At 38.9% G+C, this 12,347-nt stretch overlaps 1 protein-coding gene across 11 annotated transcripts; it reads right to left on the bottom strand.

Annotated features, from left to right (window-relative positions):
* Positions 1 to 322: 322 nt before the first annotated feature.
* On the bottom strand, positions 323 to 12,105 carry LOC114409859 (putative pentatricopeptide repeat-containing protein At1g64310). Of its 11 annotated transcripts, XR_003666221.1 has the most exons (6): positions 9,551 to 9,712; positions 9,283 to 9,432; positions 9,131 to 9,211; positions 8,801 to 8,929; positions 1,502 to 1,559; positions 323 to 783 (listed from the first exon to the last, which is right to left on the bottom strand). XR_003666221.1 is itself a non-coding variant. In XM_028373498.1 (4 exons), the coding sequence occupies exon 1, from the start codon at positions 11,940 to 11,942 to the stop codon at positions 11,103 to 11,105; it is 840 nt and encodes a 279-aa protein (XP_028229299.1). In that variant the 5' UTR covers positions 11,943 to 12,105; the 3' UTR covers positions 9,126 to 9,211; positions 9,283 to 9,432; positions 9,551 to 9,687; positions 11,061 to 11,102. The 11 variants fall into 11 exon arrangements, 1 of the variants encoding a protein (XP_028229299.1); XR_003666219.1 differs by having other exon boundaries at positions 323 to 1,559; XR_003666222.1 differs by lacking the exon at positions 1,502 to 1,559.
* Between the last annotated feature and the right edge of the window lie 242 nt (positions 12,106 to 12,347).

The raw sequence follows: 12,347 nt of genomic DNA, 5'->3' as shown, positions 1-12,347 counted from the left end.
TGGTAAAAAACAATCTAAAAGAGTAAACATTTGAAAACTGTGTTTCGAGCTAGAAATAGTATAATGGAAAGAAAATTTTGCCTTGTAATTCTGAGAAAATACAGAACTGGTCAAAATTGGTTAGAAGCAAGTGATTAACCAAATATTGGGGTCGCATGGAGAAAGTGGAACAGAAAAGTGATATTTGATCTTCTATCCACACTATTTCTTTTACTTCTATAGAGGTAAAAATACCAATGAATATGGCACCAACACCACAATAACATTAGGAAGAAACATACGGTTGTCCTAAAAATATAAGGTTCAGAAAGTGCCAACAATCAATACTTCAACTTATTTCTGCAGGTACTTTTGGTACCACTGCAGCATTTATTCATCGAAAATCTGTTGTATTTACAATGGTACACCTTGTTTAACTTCCATAGGACAATCAGAAAAAAAATAATGGAATTTGTATAAGGCTAGAAGGCAACACTTGTTTCCCAAATAAAAATAAACCCATTGTTTTTTCATATCAGGGGTAATGTATGCTTTTTCACGTTTCAAAGGAAGCTTCCCCAAAGCAAAATTCAAAGGAGCATAATTTTTTGATTCCTCACCGGTCACCAACACTGTATCAATAGTGTATCTCGGGATCCATTCTCTTTCATATTTCAAACAGTATCAACAGATTGTATGTCCAGCTGTTAAAAATGGCTTACACAGACGGTGCAATGAGTTGAAGATGAGATTTCTACATCGACCACGATTTTGAGGCCCCAAATTTCACCTGCCTTTCAAGCTCTTATAGGACCAAAAACAATACAAAAAAGACAAGATATTCAAGCCTGCAGAGTGTATCTCAAGGATGCCATTATGCAATAAACTCACAAAAGATGAGATTTATGAATCAAATTAAGCAAAACTATATCTAAGATGAAATGTGTAATATTGAAGGGCTATGTTTTACATTCCTTTTTCACTTTGGTCTTAAGTTCATGTTTATCATTCTATGGGACAAATAGTTTTACAATTGCACTTGTACTTTATTGCATAATGCAGTGTTCTGCATAAGTTTTATATTATATGTCTGCTGAGATAATCAACTCCATTTTTTATTGATGAATTTGGTGACCATTTGGCAAGGTTCCATCGACATCCCACCATAATATTTATTAAATAAATATGGATAGGGATTTTATAAGAATTTTTTTATAATGATTTTATAAGAATTTCCATGATCGGTACGCACGTTCATAAAATATAGGAGAAAATGCAAATTAACACTCTTAAGGTTTGCAACTCTGCATCATGTGCGTGAAACAACCTCATTGTCTCTAATATTTAAAGATTTGTATCTCAATTCTTAAGGTTTGTAAAGTGTGTGAAACAACCCTTGTTAATTTTTCAATTAAATATTAAAGGAATGCATCACGTGTAGGAGTTCATAGGTTTGCGTTGCTCATGAATCCGTACTGACGCAAACATCATGATCTAAATTTGGATGTTGTTTGGGTAGTACCTAACTCAACCTGTTCAAACTCGATGTCCTTTGATTCAAGTAACATTTTTTTTAAAACCTGCAAAACAATGACCCAACTGGTGACGTGGACTTTATTTTTAAATTATTATATAGAAAGAATATATCTGAATGTTGTGTTGTATGTCCAAACAAGCATCTTATTTATACTCGAATTAGGTTACAACAAAATCAATCATAAATACATAAATACACAAGAATAAATTAAACCCCTAAATTGTAGTAACAACATCCTTTATTTCTAATGATAGTTATTTCCATACTTCCATTTAACACTCTCCCTCAAGTTGAGACATATATATAATATATAAATATATATATATATATATATATATATATATATATATATATTTTGCTCAGCATATAATATATAAATATATAAACAAAATATATATAAATAAAAAGTGAAATAAATAAAATAATATAATAATAAGAAATATATATAATAATAAATAGAAAGAACATAAAATATTATTAAGCATACACAGACATACGTGTGCGCACACATTTATATGTAAATGTGTATAAGTGTGTGTGTATAGCAAGAGGGCCATTTTTATGAATGTGAGGAATAAATCTACTCTATGCGACTATGCATGAATTGTCAAGATTTAATGTCATGTAACTACTTAAAAAATTATGTGAGTTTTTAAAAAACTCACATGACTTTGTATGTTTTGATCTTAAACATTCATGACAAGATCGGATGGCCAATATTCATGTGAGTGAAATTGGTAGTTTAAGTGTAAGTGATGAAGTTGGTGGGACAGTTGGAGTAGGAGATGGGGCAAGAGGATTAGTTGATGGAACTGTTGTTGGAATTTGCATTTTCTGTTGGTAAGTAAGCAATGGAGGTGGAGCAAAAGCAATGATTGGAGCCAAAACAACAAGTGAAATATGCAGAGGGTTTGAAGTGAAGGTGGCATCAAGTACAGTGGAAAAGGAGGAAGGATAGGTCTCAAAAAAGGTAACTGACAACAGAGACAATATATTGTCGAAGTTGAGGATAATACCATGTTTAGTTCCTGTTAGAGAGAATGTGTAGAGAGAGAAACATTGGGTGGGGGAGAGATAGGTTTAGAGGAAAGACAGTTGAGATAGAGTGAGCTTCAGGGAGACAACCCGACGGGTCTATGCCGGAAACAAAGAAAGAGCCCAGCAACACTACGTTGTGTCAAACTGGAGAGATAACAAGGATATCACATCCTTTTATTTCACCCGTTTTGCTTATGATATTACGGAGAGGGAGTTGTGACACCACTTTAAAAAGTGGGGGGACGTAAAGGAAATCTTCATGGGTAAGAGGTATGGATTTGTCAGATTTAAAGGGATAGGAGACATTCCATACACGGCAAGGCAGTTGGACATGATTGTAATTGGCGGGATGAAGTTATATGTCAACATCCCCAAGTATGGAAGGGAGTTGCCAAGGAAGGTAGGTACAGGAATTAAACCACAGAGCCACAAGGAGAGAACTCAAACAGAAGATGATTGAGCCAAACAAGCACGGCAAACAAACCCAGTCTCTTATTTGAATGCGCTGACATGAACTAACAGGGTATCGGGACATCGATTGGCCCCCAACCGCCAACCCCACAACCGTGAATCCTCAATCTCTTCGGTTCACATCGACATCGGGCCAGAAGACACCAAATGGCTGAAGGACGTGAGGGTAGGGTGTTTAAAAAATCCAGCCATGTTTGAAAGACTGGAGGATGATTTAGGGTGGGAGACAGGACTGGATTTAACACCCAAATACATAGGAGATGACTTAGTCTTGTTACTCGGTCTCACTGACACTAATGCAGAACAAGTCATGAAAGGTAGAAAAGAAGAAGGCACATCGGTCTTCTACTCAATGGAAAGGTGGAGTCCAAACTTACGCATAGGTTGTAGGCTGACCTAGGTTCATGTTTGGGGAATCCCACTTCAAGCCTGGAATACGAAATTTCGTATCCATCAGATTATGGCTGTTATGGGAGAAATGGTGGATTTGGATGACAACGTGGAGGAGAAACGGCAGTTGGATAGAGCAAGGGTGCTCATTAAGACCCCATGGAGGCCGAAGCACACCATTGATGTCCTCATCGATGGTGAAACTTTCAAGGTGCATGTCATCAAGGAGTGTCGCGGTGGTTATCGCAATCGCCTTGGGAGGGGACGAAGCCTCAGGGGCTCGTCAGAGGAGATCGACTCCAACGATAGCCACCTTGACTGCCTCACTCCGACATCGACATAGAAGATGGCGTTCGAAGACAACACGCACCATCTGTCGGCACCGGAAACACGACCTGCACCACCCCGCATCTCTACTAGGCCCATCGCCGGAATCAAAGACCAACGGATAATCTTTTTACCCAGTAGTCAAAGCAATCGCAACTACCCTTTAGTTATTGACGACAGCTCGCGGGTGTTTGGCAAAAACCAGCAAGAAGCTATGGCTGGACAGCAAGAAAGTCAAAGGAGGTAGGCAGTGGTCACCTACCACTGTGACGACGCAGCCAAACATGGGCAAGGGCAGAGTGTCGAGTCTTCCACCCTTGTAGCAGGGGCACAAATGTTTCACAAAAAGGGTAATAAGGAAAAGGGGGAGACCAGCGGAGCAACAGAGACCCGTAAGTCATCAGCAAGGGTAGCACGTGATGAGGTAGAGGCTAAAGACAGCTTTCGTCCACGTGTCAATTTCAAAAACCAAGAGGGAAGTGAAGATATAACTGAAGAAGCACCAAGGGAGCAGGACCTCGCAGTTACTAGTGGGCCAACTAAAAGGATGGGCCTTTTAAATTACACCCCAACTGGGAAAGCATGTAATGTGGGCCTTAATCCAAAAAAATAACAAAATAAGAGCTGAAAGCACTTGGCAGGTGTATTCAAGACAAAGGAGGTGCCAAAAGAAATCTCAAATGGGTCATTCTTTCTCCACTACAGTGACAGAAATACATAGAAGCAGCCTACCACCTCAACTCCCACAGAACACAGCACAACATAGGACCGCGTATAATGCTAGCCAGGACCCTATCATTGCAACACCTGTCAACAGTGGAGATTTAGAAGCCAATTCTGATTCTGAAATCCAGCACATTCAAGAGGTAGCTCATATATGGAGCACAGCTAAACAACTGGGGGCTTCAGGAAGAGAGGAGCAGAATATGATCATTGAAAAAATTAAGCATATGGAAGAAAGGGACAAGACAGAAGCGGAAAGGCGGGGAGATAGCAGAAGGAATCAATGAATATAGTTTCATACAATGTCAGAGGTTTAGGGAGGGGGTAAAATGGGCAGCAATTAGAAGATTGAGCAAGTAAGAGGGTGCGGATATGATATGTCTTCAAGAGACAAAGAAAGAAGTGATCGACAAAGCTATGTGTTAGGCGTTATGGGGGGATGTAGAGGTTAGTTGGGCAATGCAGCTTGCTAATAACACAGCAGGAGATATATTATGCATGTGGAGTGAAAAATCATTTAGGCTTCAGAGGAAAGTCATTGGAAACGGTTTTATCCTCGTGGTAGGGGAATGGATCAAAGAGGCACAGCAGATCAACATAGTCACCATCTATTCACCATGTGACATTCATAATAAGAGATTACTATGGGATACCGTAAAGCAGTTGAAAGATGCAGTGTCTGGGGGACTTTGGTGTATCCTGGGTGACTTTAACTCCATCAGGGACCCAGATGAAAGGTTTGGCAATTGTCATAGGTTATCCGGGGATAGAAGCATCAAAGAATTCAATGAATGGATAGATGACATGGAGGTCCTTGAGGTACCATGGCTAGGTAGAAAGTTCACTTGGTACAGACCAAATGGTGCATCTAGGAGCAGGCTGGACAGGTTCCTGGTCTCCCCTGAGTGGCTTGGCAGATGGCCTGGAAGCATTCAAGCCACTCTCGCAAGGAATTTCTCAGATCACTGTCCAATTCTGTTTCGGTCTAAGGCTGTAGATTGGGGTCCTAAACCTTTTAGGATTCTGGACTACTGGCTATTAGACAACTCCTTCAAGGAACTTGTTCATCAGTGTTGGACATCTCATCAGCAATCAGGTTGGGGAGGCTATGTTCTCAAAGAAAAATTAAAGAGATTAAAGCATAGGCTGAAGATTTGGAACAAGGAACAGTTTGGTGATACCTTCAAAAAGGTTAAAAAGATTGAGACCGAATTAAACAAATTGGAGGAAGACACCATCCAAAGACAGTTATCTTTCCAAGAAGACATGAAAAGGAAATAACTACAGGAAACTCTATGGGTAGCGGCCCTAGCTCATGAATCTCTGTTGAGGCAGAAAGCGAGATCGAGATGGATCAAGGAGGGAGATTGTAATTCACGCTACTTCCATCTGATGATGAATGCTAACCGCAGGAATAATTCTCTAAAAGGGGTCATGATTGATGGAACATGGACTAATGAGCCACATAAGGTGAAGGAGGAAGTTAGATCATTCTTTTCACAAAGATTTCAAGAACTAGATTATTGCAGGCCCAGGCTTGATGGTATCAATTTTCACACCATCAACCAGCATCAGAATAACATGTTGGTGGCTCCTTTTCAGGAGGAGGAAGTAAGACAGGCTATTTGGGATTGTCGGAGCGAGAAAAGCCCAGGTCCTGATGGATTGAACTTTAAGTTCATTAAGAAGTTCTGGCAGTTGTTTAAACCTGATGTCCTTCGTTTTTTAGATGAATTTCATGCCAACGGTGCTTTACCTAGGGGCTGTAATGCATCCTTCCTAGCATTAATCCCCAAGGTGGCTGACCCACATCTCTTGAATGACTATCAACCTATCTCTCTTATAGGGTGTATGTATAAGATTGTGGCAAAGCTGTTGGCCAAAAGAATGAAGAAGGTGTTGCCATCTATCATAAATGAGGCCCAATATGCTTTCATTGAAGGTAGACATTTACTTCATAGTGCACTCATAGCAAATGAGGTGATTGATGAAGCCAAAAGGAGTAACAAATCATGCCTTGTATTCAAAGTTGATTATGAGAAGGCATATGACTCGGTTTCATGGTATTTTCTGCTGTACATGTTGAAGAGAACAGGCTTCAGTCACAAATTGGTCAAGTGGATTGAAGGGTGCATGAAATCTGCATCTATTTCAGTTTTGGTGAATGGCAGACCTACAGCTAAGTTCTTGCCTCAAAGGGGTCTTAGGCAAGGGGATCCATTAGCACCCTTCCTATTTAATGTAGTAGCTGAAGTTTTGACTGGGCTGATGAGGAGGGCTATGGAGGAAAATCTGTACAAAGGTTTCCTAGTTGGATCCAATAGTGTGCCCATTAGCATCCTACAGTATGCGGATGACACAATCTTTTTTGGGGAAGCATCTATAGAGAATGTTAAAGCTATAAAAGTTATCCTAAGGACATTTGAGCTGGTCTCTAGCTTAAAAATCAACTTTGCTAAGAGCTGTTTCGGAGCTTTTGGAGTAACAGATCAATGGAAGCAAGCTGCAGTCAATTATTTGAATTGTAGTTTGTTGGCTTTTCCTTTTGTTTACCTTGGTATTCCATTATCCAAAAATGTGGGTCAACCCGAGGCGGTGTCAGATGTGGGATTCCATTATCCAAAAATGTGAGAGAAAACTAGCAAGATGGAAGCAAAGACACATATCCTTTGGGGGGAGAGTGACACTAATACAATCAGTGTTAACATCAATTCCTATTTATTTCTTTTCTTTTTTCAGGGTGCCTCAATCAGTGGTGGATAAGCTAGTGAAATTATAACGTAGATTCCTATGGGGAGGAGGTCCTGACCAAAACAAGATTGCATGGATTAGGTGGGAGACAGTGTGCTTACCAAAAGAAAAGGGGGGTCTCAACATCAAGGACATCAATACTTTTAATCTTGCTCTTCTTGGCAAATGGAAGTGGCATCTTCTACAGCACCAAGGGGAATTATGGGCTAGAGTATTGGAATCTAGATATGGTGGATGGAGGGGTTTGGATGAAGCAGGCAGGACAAGCCATGAATCAGTATGGTGGAGGAATCTAAAAAGGGCTTTGCATCATTCACACCAGGGCAGGGTTCTCCAAGATGGATTTAGATGGAAGGTAGGAGTTGGGGATAGAATAAAATTTTGGGAGGATGGGTGGATATGTCAGGAGGAATCATTAGCAGAAAAATATCCTAGACTTTACCTCATCTCATCACAGCAGCACCAGCTTCTCCGACAATTGGGAACTCACAAGGACACTAGTTGGGAGTGGCATTTTATCTAGAGATGGTCGTTGTTTGATAGTGAAATCGACTCGGCTGTCAGTTTCCTAGGAAAGGTTGAAGGCAAGTCCATACAGCAACAGGGAGCAGATGATTGGGAGTGGATAGGAGAACCATCAGGTACATATTCTACACACAGTGCTTGTCATTTGTTCTGGGAGGGGATAGCAGCTGGAAGTAAGGAAGATTGCTTTGAGGAGATATGGAAATTAAAAATCCCAAGTAAAATTGTTGTATTTGCGTGGAGATTATTTAGAGACAGACTGTCAACAAGAAAAAATTTGCAGAGGAGACAAGTGCAGATCACGGATATGTCATGCCCTTTTTGTGGTAGTGTGGAGGAGGAGGCATCCCACTTATTCATTCATTGCATCAAAATCCAACCTATTTGGTGGGAAACCATGTCCTGGATGAATATTAAGGGTGCTTTTCCATTAAATCCAAAACATCATTTCCTCCAACATACATTTCCTCAGGAGGATGACATAAGGGTCAAGAGATGGCAGTATTGGTGGTTGGCTGTAACATGGTCCACTTGGCAGCTTCGAAACAGAATTTTGTTCTCTAATGCAATTTTCAATGGTAACAAACTGTTCGAGGATGCAACATTCTTAATTTGGACCTAGCTTAGAAACTTGGAGAAAGATTTCACAATTCACTTTAGTCAATGGTCAAGTAACCTTCGACAAGATTTTTTGTATCAATAGAGGGTAGTTTTGCTTGGATATATAGCAAATGTATATTACATATGCAGCCATAGTATGGTTCCTATTCAAACTGTGTTAGTTTCACTAAGGAACCATTTTTATGGCTTTCCTACCTATGTACTTATTATCTCTGGTACTTCAATTTTATTTATATATATATATATATATATTTTGCCAATAAAAAAAAATTGTCGAAGTTGAGGACAAAAATAATGATAACCCTTCTAGAGAGGTGAGTAACCCAAAAAAATACGTTTGAGAGATTTGGTAGCGTTTATCTTTATAGTGCAGGAAAAGACAAGGAGAAAAACATGGTAGAGATTTTATTGGAATACAAGATAGAGTAGCAAACCTACTTGTGAAAAACAGATAGGAACATGATGGTGAAGTAGGGTATGAGTGGTTTCAACCTAGTATTGATTCATTCTTTCAACAAAACCATTTTGTTGTGGTGTGTGAACACAAGATGTTTTATGAATAATACCCTGTGGAAAGAAAAAAACTGAAACTGAGAAGACAAACATTTACGAGCATTACCAGTGCGCAAAATTTTAATACAAGATAGACCTTTTTAAAGGTCAGGGACTAAGAAGCACGTAACTCAAACTTGCAGGTGCTAATTTGCATTTTCCCTATAATATAATTTTTAATTTGACTATCACACACAATCAATCAGGTCAAAATACCTTCAATGTGAAAAAATGCCTTTTGTCCAAGATGCATCCTATGTTTTGGGTTCAATGAAGGGAAGCAGGAATCAGGAACCACTGCAGAAATAAGACATTACCACATCAATTCAAGCTACTGCTGTGCAACATAATATTGATAATGCACTTACATAATATGCAGCCCAATGTCATACTTCATACTTTATTCTGCATCCAGTTACTTCATACTTTAGTTCTGCATCCAGTTACTTCATACTTTAGTTCTGCATCCAGTTTCTTCAATAGCTCGCTCATACAGCTTTCCTCCAACTTGAAACAACCTAACACATGAGATGGAGGAAAAGATGAAAGATACTTAGATGTGCAAAATAATTTCAAACTATTTGTTAATCATGCAAAGGCACTGTTTTCTATTTGCTTAAAACAAAATTTGCTTACAGGTTAAAAACAAAGACTGCCAGTTACCCTCAAAACATATCAACTGCACCCATGAATTGCAACACAGTTGGATGGCAAACACATTTCGAATCATGCCACTTTGCCTTCACAGAATTTTTCGATCTTGCTGCATCAACCTGAACTGGGTGATCAATAAGGAGATCTACTGGTATACAGCCAACCAATTTTTAAATTATAACACATTCCCACCTGTAATAACTAAATATAAACTCACAATATCAATCTAAATCCATTAATGAGCACAAGTATCTTGCTTAGTTAGGGGATAATTTTATTAGAATCACAATCTAGTTTGTCCATTGCATTTCACATGCAAGCAAAATCAACAACTAGTACAAATGACTGATGTTTAACAATAGAAAGCTTTTAGTCACAAACATTCCTATAATTTTTCCTTCAACCCGTCAAATGGTGTTCTATCCTCATATCAACAGGTACCATTAATGAAATACAAAAAGAACCATGAGTCTAAAATTGCATTCACTTTCAGAATCAATATTAACATGATATAATGATAAGTTGATGAGGGCAAGCCCTGGTGCAGCGGTAAAGTTGTGCCTTGGTGACTTGTTGGTCATGGGTTCGAATCCGGAAACAGCCTCTTTGCATATGCGAGGGTAAGGCTGCGTACAACATCCCTCCCTCATACCTTCGCATAGCGAAGAGCCTCTGGGCAATGGGGTACGAAGTTTTAATGATAAGTTGATAACCTCAGGAATTTTATCATTTTCAGATTCAATCATTTCATCAGTTTCCATATTCAACTAAATTAGCAGAAAATTGGTCTGATGAATGGAGGCATATCTAGACTTTAGCCTCATCTAGTCAGTACCAAGTTCACCTTACACTTTTAAGTTATTAAGTACTCATTTCTAAATACAATTCCCCGTACACTTTTAATTTATTGAAGCACAGAAATATCAACACTGGAACAACCCATATGTATTCCCATCTAAAAGGCTTAAATAATATCAAGAATAATTCCATATCACAGCAATGACTCTATCCCCTCAATCTCAAGTTCCATTAACACACTCAGAATTACAACATCATCTATCAGAAGAACAAAACACAACTTATACCGCTACAAGCATCATTGGAAGAAAAGAGAAAAATGAAAATTGATCATTGAATTTTTAGAAAATTGTCTTTATGATAACTGAAAAACTCATGCAATTGGATCATGGAGGGTAGTGTTGTTGAATTCACCAAGATGTTCCCCCGGAGGGAACTCACTGAGAAGCTAGGTTCAAGAAAGGATCAGTGGTAGCAGAATTGTGAAATGTGAACAAAGGTTAAAGGCTACAAATGCAATCTGTATACTATTTGAAATAGACTTAAGCAACTCCCCGGTTATGTGATTTTATAGATGAGAGTTCACTGCTTTCGGTTTAAAGATAAATTATCTAGACCAGTTTTGCACATCCCAAGAAGTCAAAAAACATACAAGAAGCAAAAATATACAAAATTATGTTTTACATTCTAATACCTTTCTGTGAAGCCTCTCTCTATATATGACAGCAGTAGCTGGCTAACTGCCTTCAATCCAGCTTAGTCCAGGCATTTTTCTCAGACCTCCTGTCATTTTATCCCTCAACTTCTTCACATCATCCCACCTCCCATCACCAGCATATATATTAGAAAGCATAACACTGTAAACATTATCGGCAGGACTACTTTCAAAAAGCTGCTGTGCTACAGTTTCCGCCAGCATTCCAGAATCTGCAATACCCACAAGAAACCCAGCCAGTGTATATCCATCAGGCTTCATCCCAACGAGTCTCATCATGCTAAACATCTGCATCCCCACATCCCACAGACCAAATCCCCCATAACCAGAAATCAATGAATTCCACAAAACTAAATCCGGTTCAGCAATCCCATCGAATACTCTACGTGCTTCTTGAACACGGCCTAGTTTTGAATAAGCAGCCACAAGTGCACTGCAACAAATAGGATCCATTTCTAACCCTGCAGCCACAGCACCTCCATGAACACGTCTTAGCATGCCGAAATCAAAGTTGTCAACACAGGCACGTATAACACAAGCATAAGTGTGATCATCAGGACTTATGTCATCCCCAAGCATGGTTCTAAACAGAGAAATTGCACTGAGAAATCTTTGGGACTGCGCGAAAGCTCGAATCATGGAATTCCAAAGGTAGACACTTCGGTTGGGAGTTTTGTCGAACACGTGATGGGCTGACTTAATGTCGTTGTTGGCTGCGTACAGCCTAACAATTTTTGTTGCGTAAAAGGGGTCTTGTGAGAGATGGGTCTTCAAAAGGAATGCGTGTAACTGCTTCGCTCGCAAGAGGGACTTACAAATGTTGCTGAGTTCGGAATGGAGCCAATCAAACGGAATCAACATTAAGGGTATGTCTCCAACAAGTTAGAGTTTAGAGGGTTTTCTGATACTGGCGGCGACGACGACGACACACGCGTTTAACTAATGATCATCGTCAGTTGATGAACAAGAGTTGGCATTCAAAGTCGCTGTATATGTTTGCTAAGATATGTTTTTAACTAACTGGTGCACGGATCCAAGTTAAAATGCGCGTATAAACGCGCCTTTTAATATAAATTTAAAAAAAGAAAAAAAAAAAAAATATATATATATATATATATATATATATATATATATATATTCTTTTGATAAATCATCTTAAAAGTACTTTTTTTTGTTTTTTTAAGGAAGTTTTCTTTATTTATGTTAAAACAGAATCGATTTCATTATCACACTTTTAAAAATTTGATAACTAAATTAATAATTTAG

The sequence above is a fragment of the Glycine soja genome, chromosome 4 (assembly GCF_004193775.1).
Source record: "Glycine soja cultivar W05 chromosome 4, ASM419377v2, whole genome shotgun sequence".
In the NCBI taxonomy this organism is placed as follows: Eukaryota; Viridiplantae; Streptophyta; class Magnoliopsida; order Fabales; family Fabaceae; genus Glycine; species Glycine soja.
The sequence above is the reverse complement of the archived record's forward strand: the minus strand, read 5'-3'. Positions and strand labels throughout refer to the sequence as shown.

Excerpts from the sequence above, each read along its gene's own strand:
- LOC114409859 (XM_028373498.1), bottom strand. The coding sequence starts at position 11,942 with ATGTTGATTCCGTTTGATTGGCTCCATTCCGAACTCAGCAACATTTGT.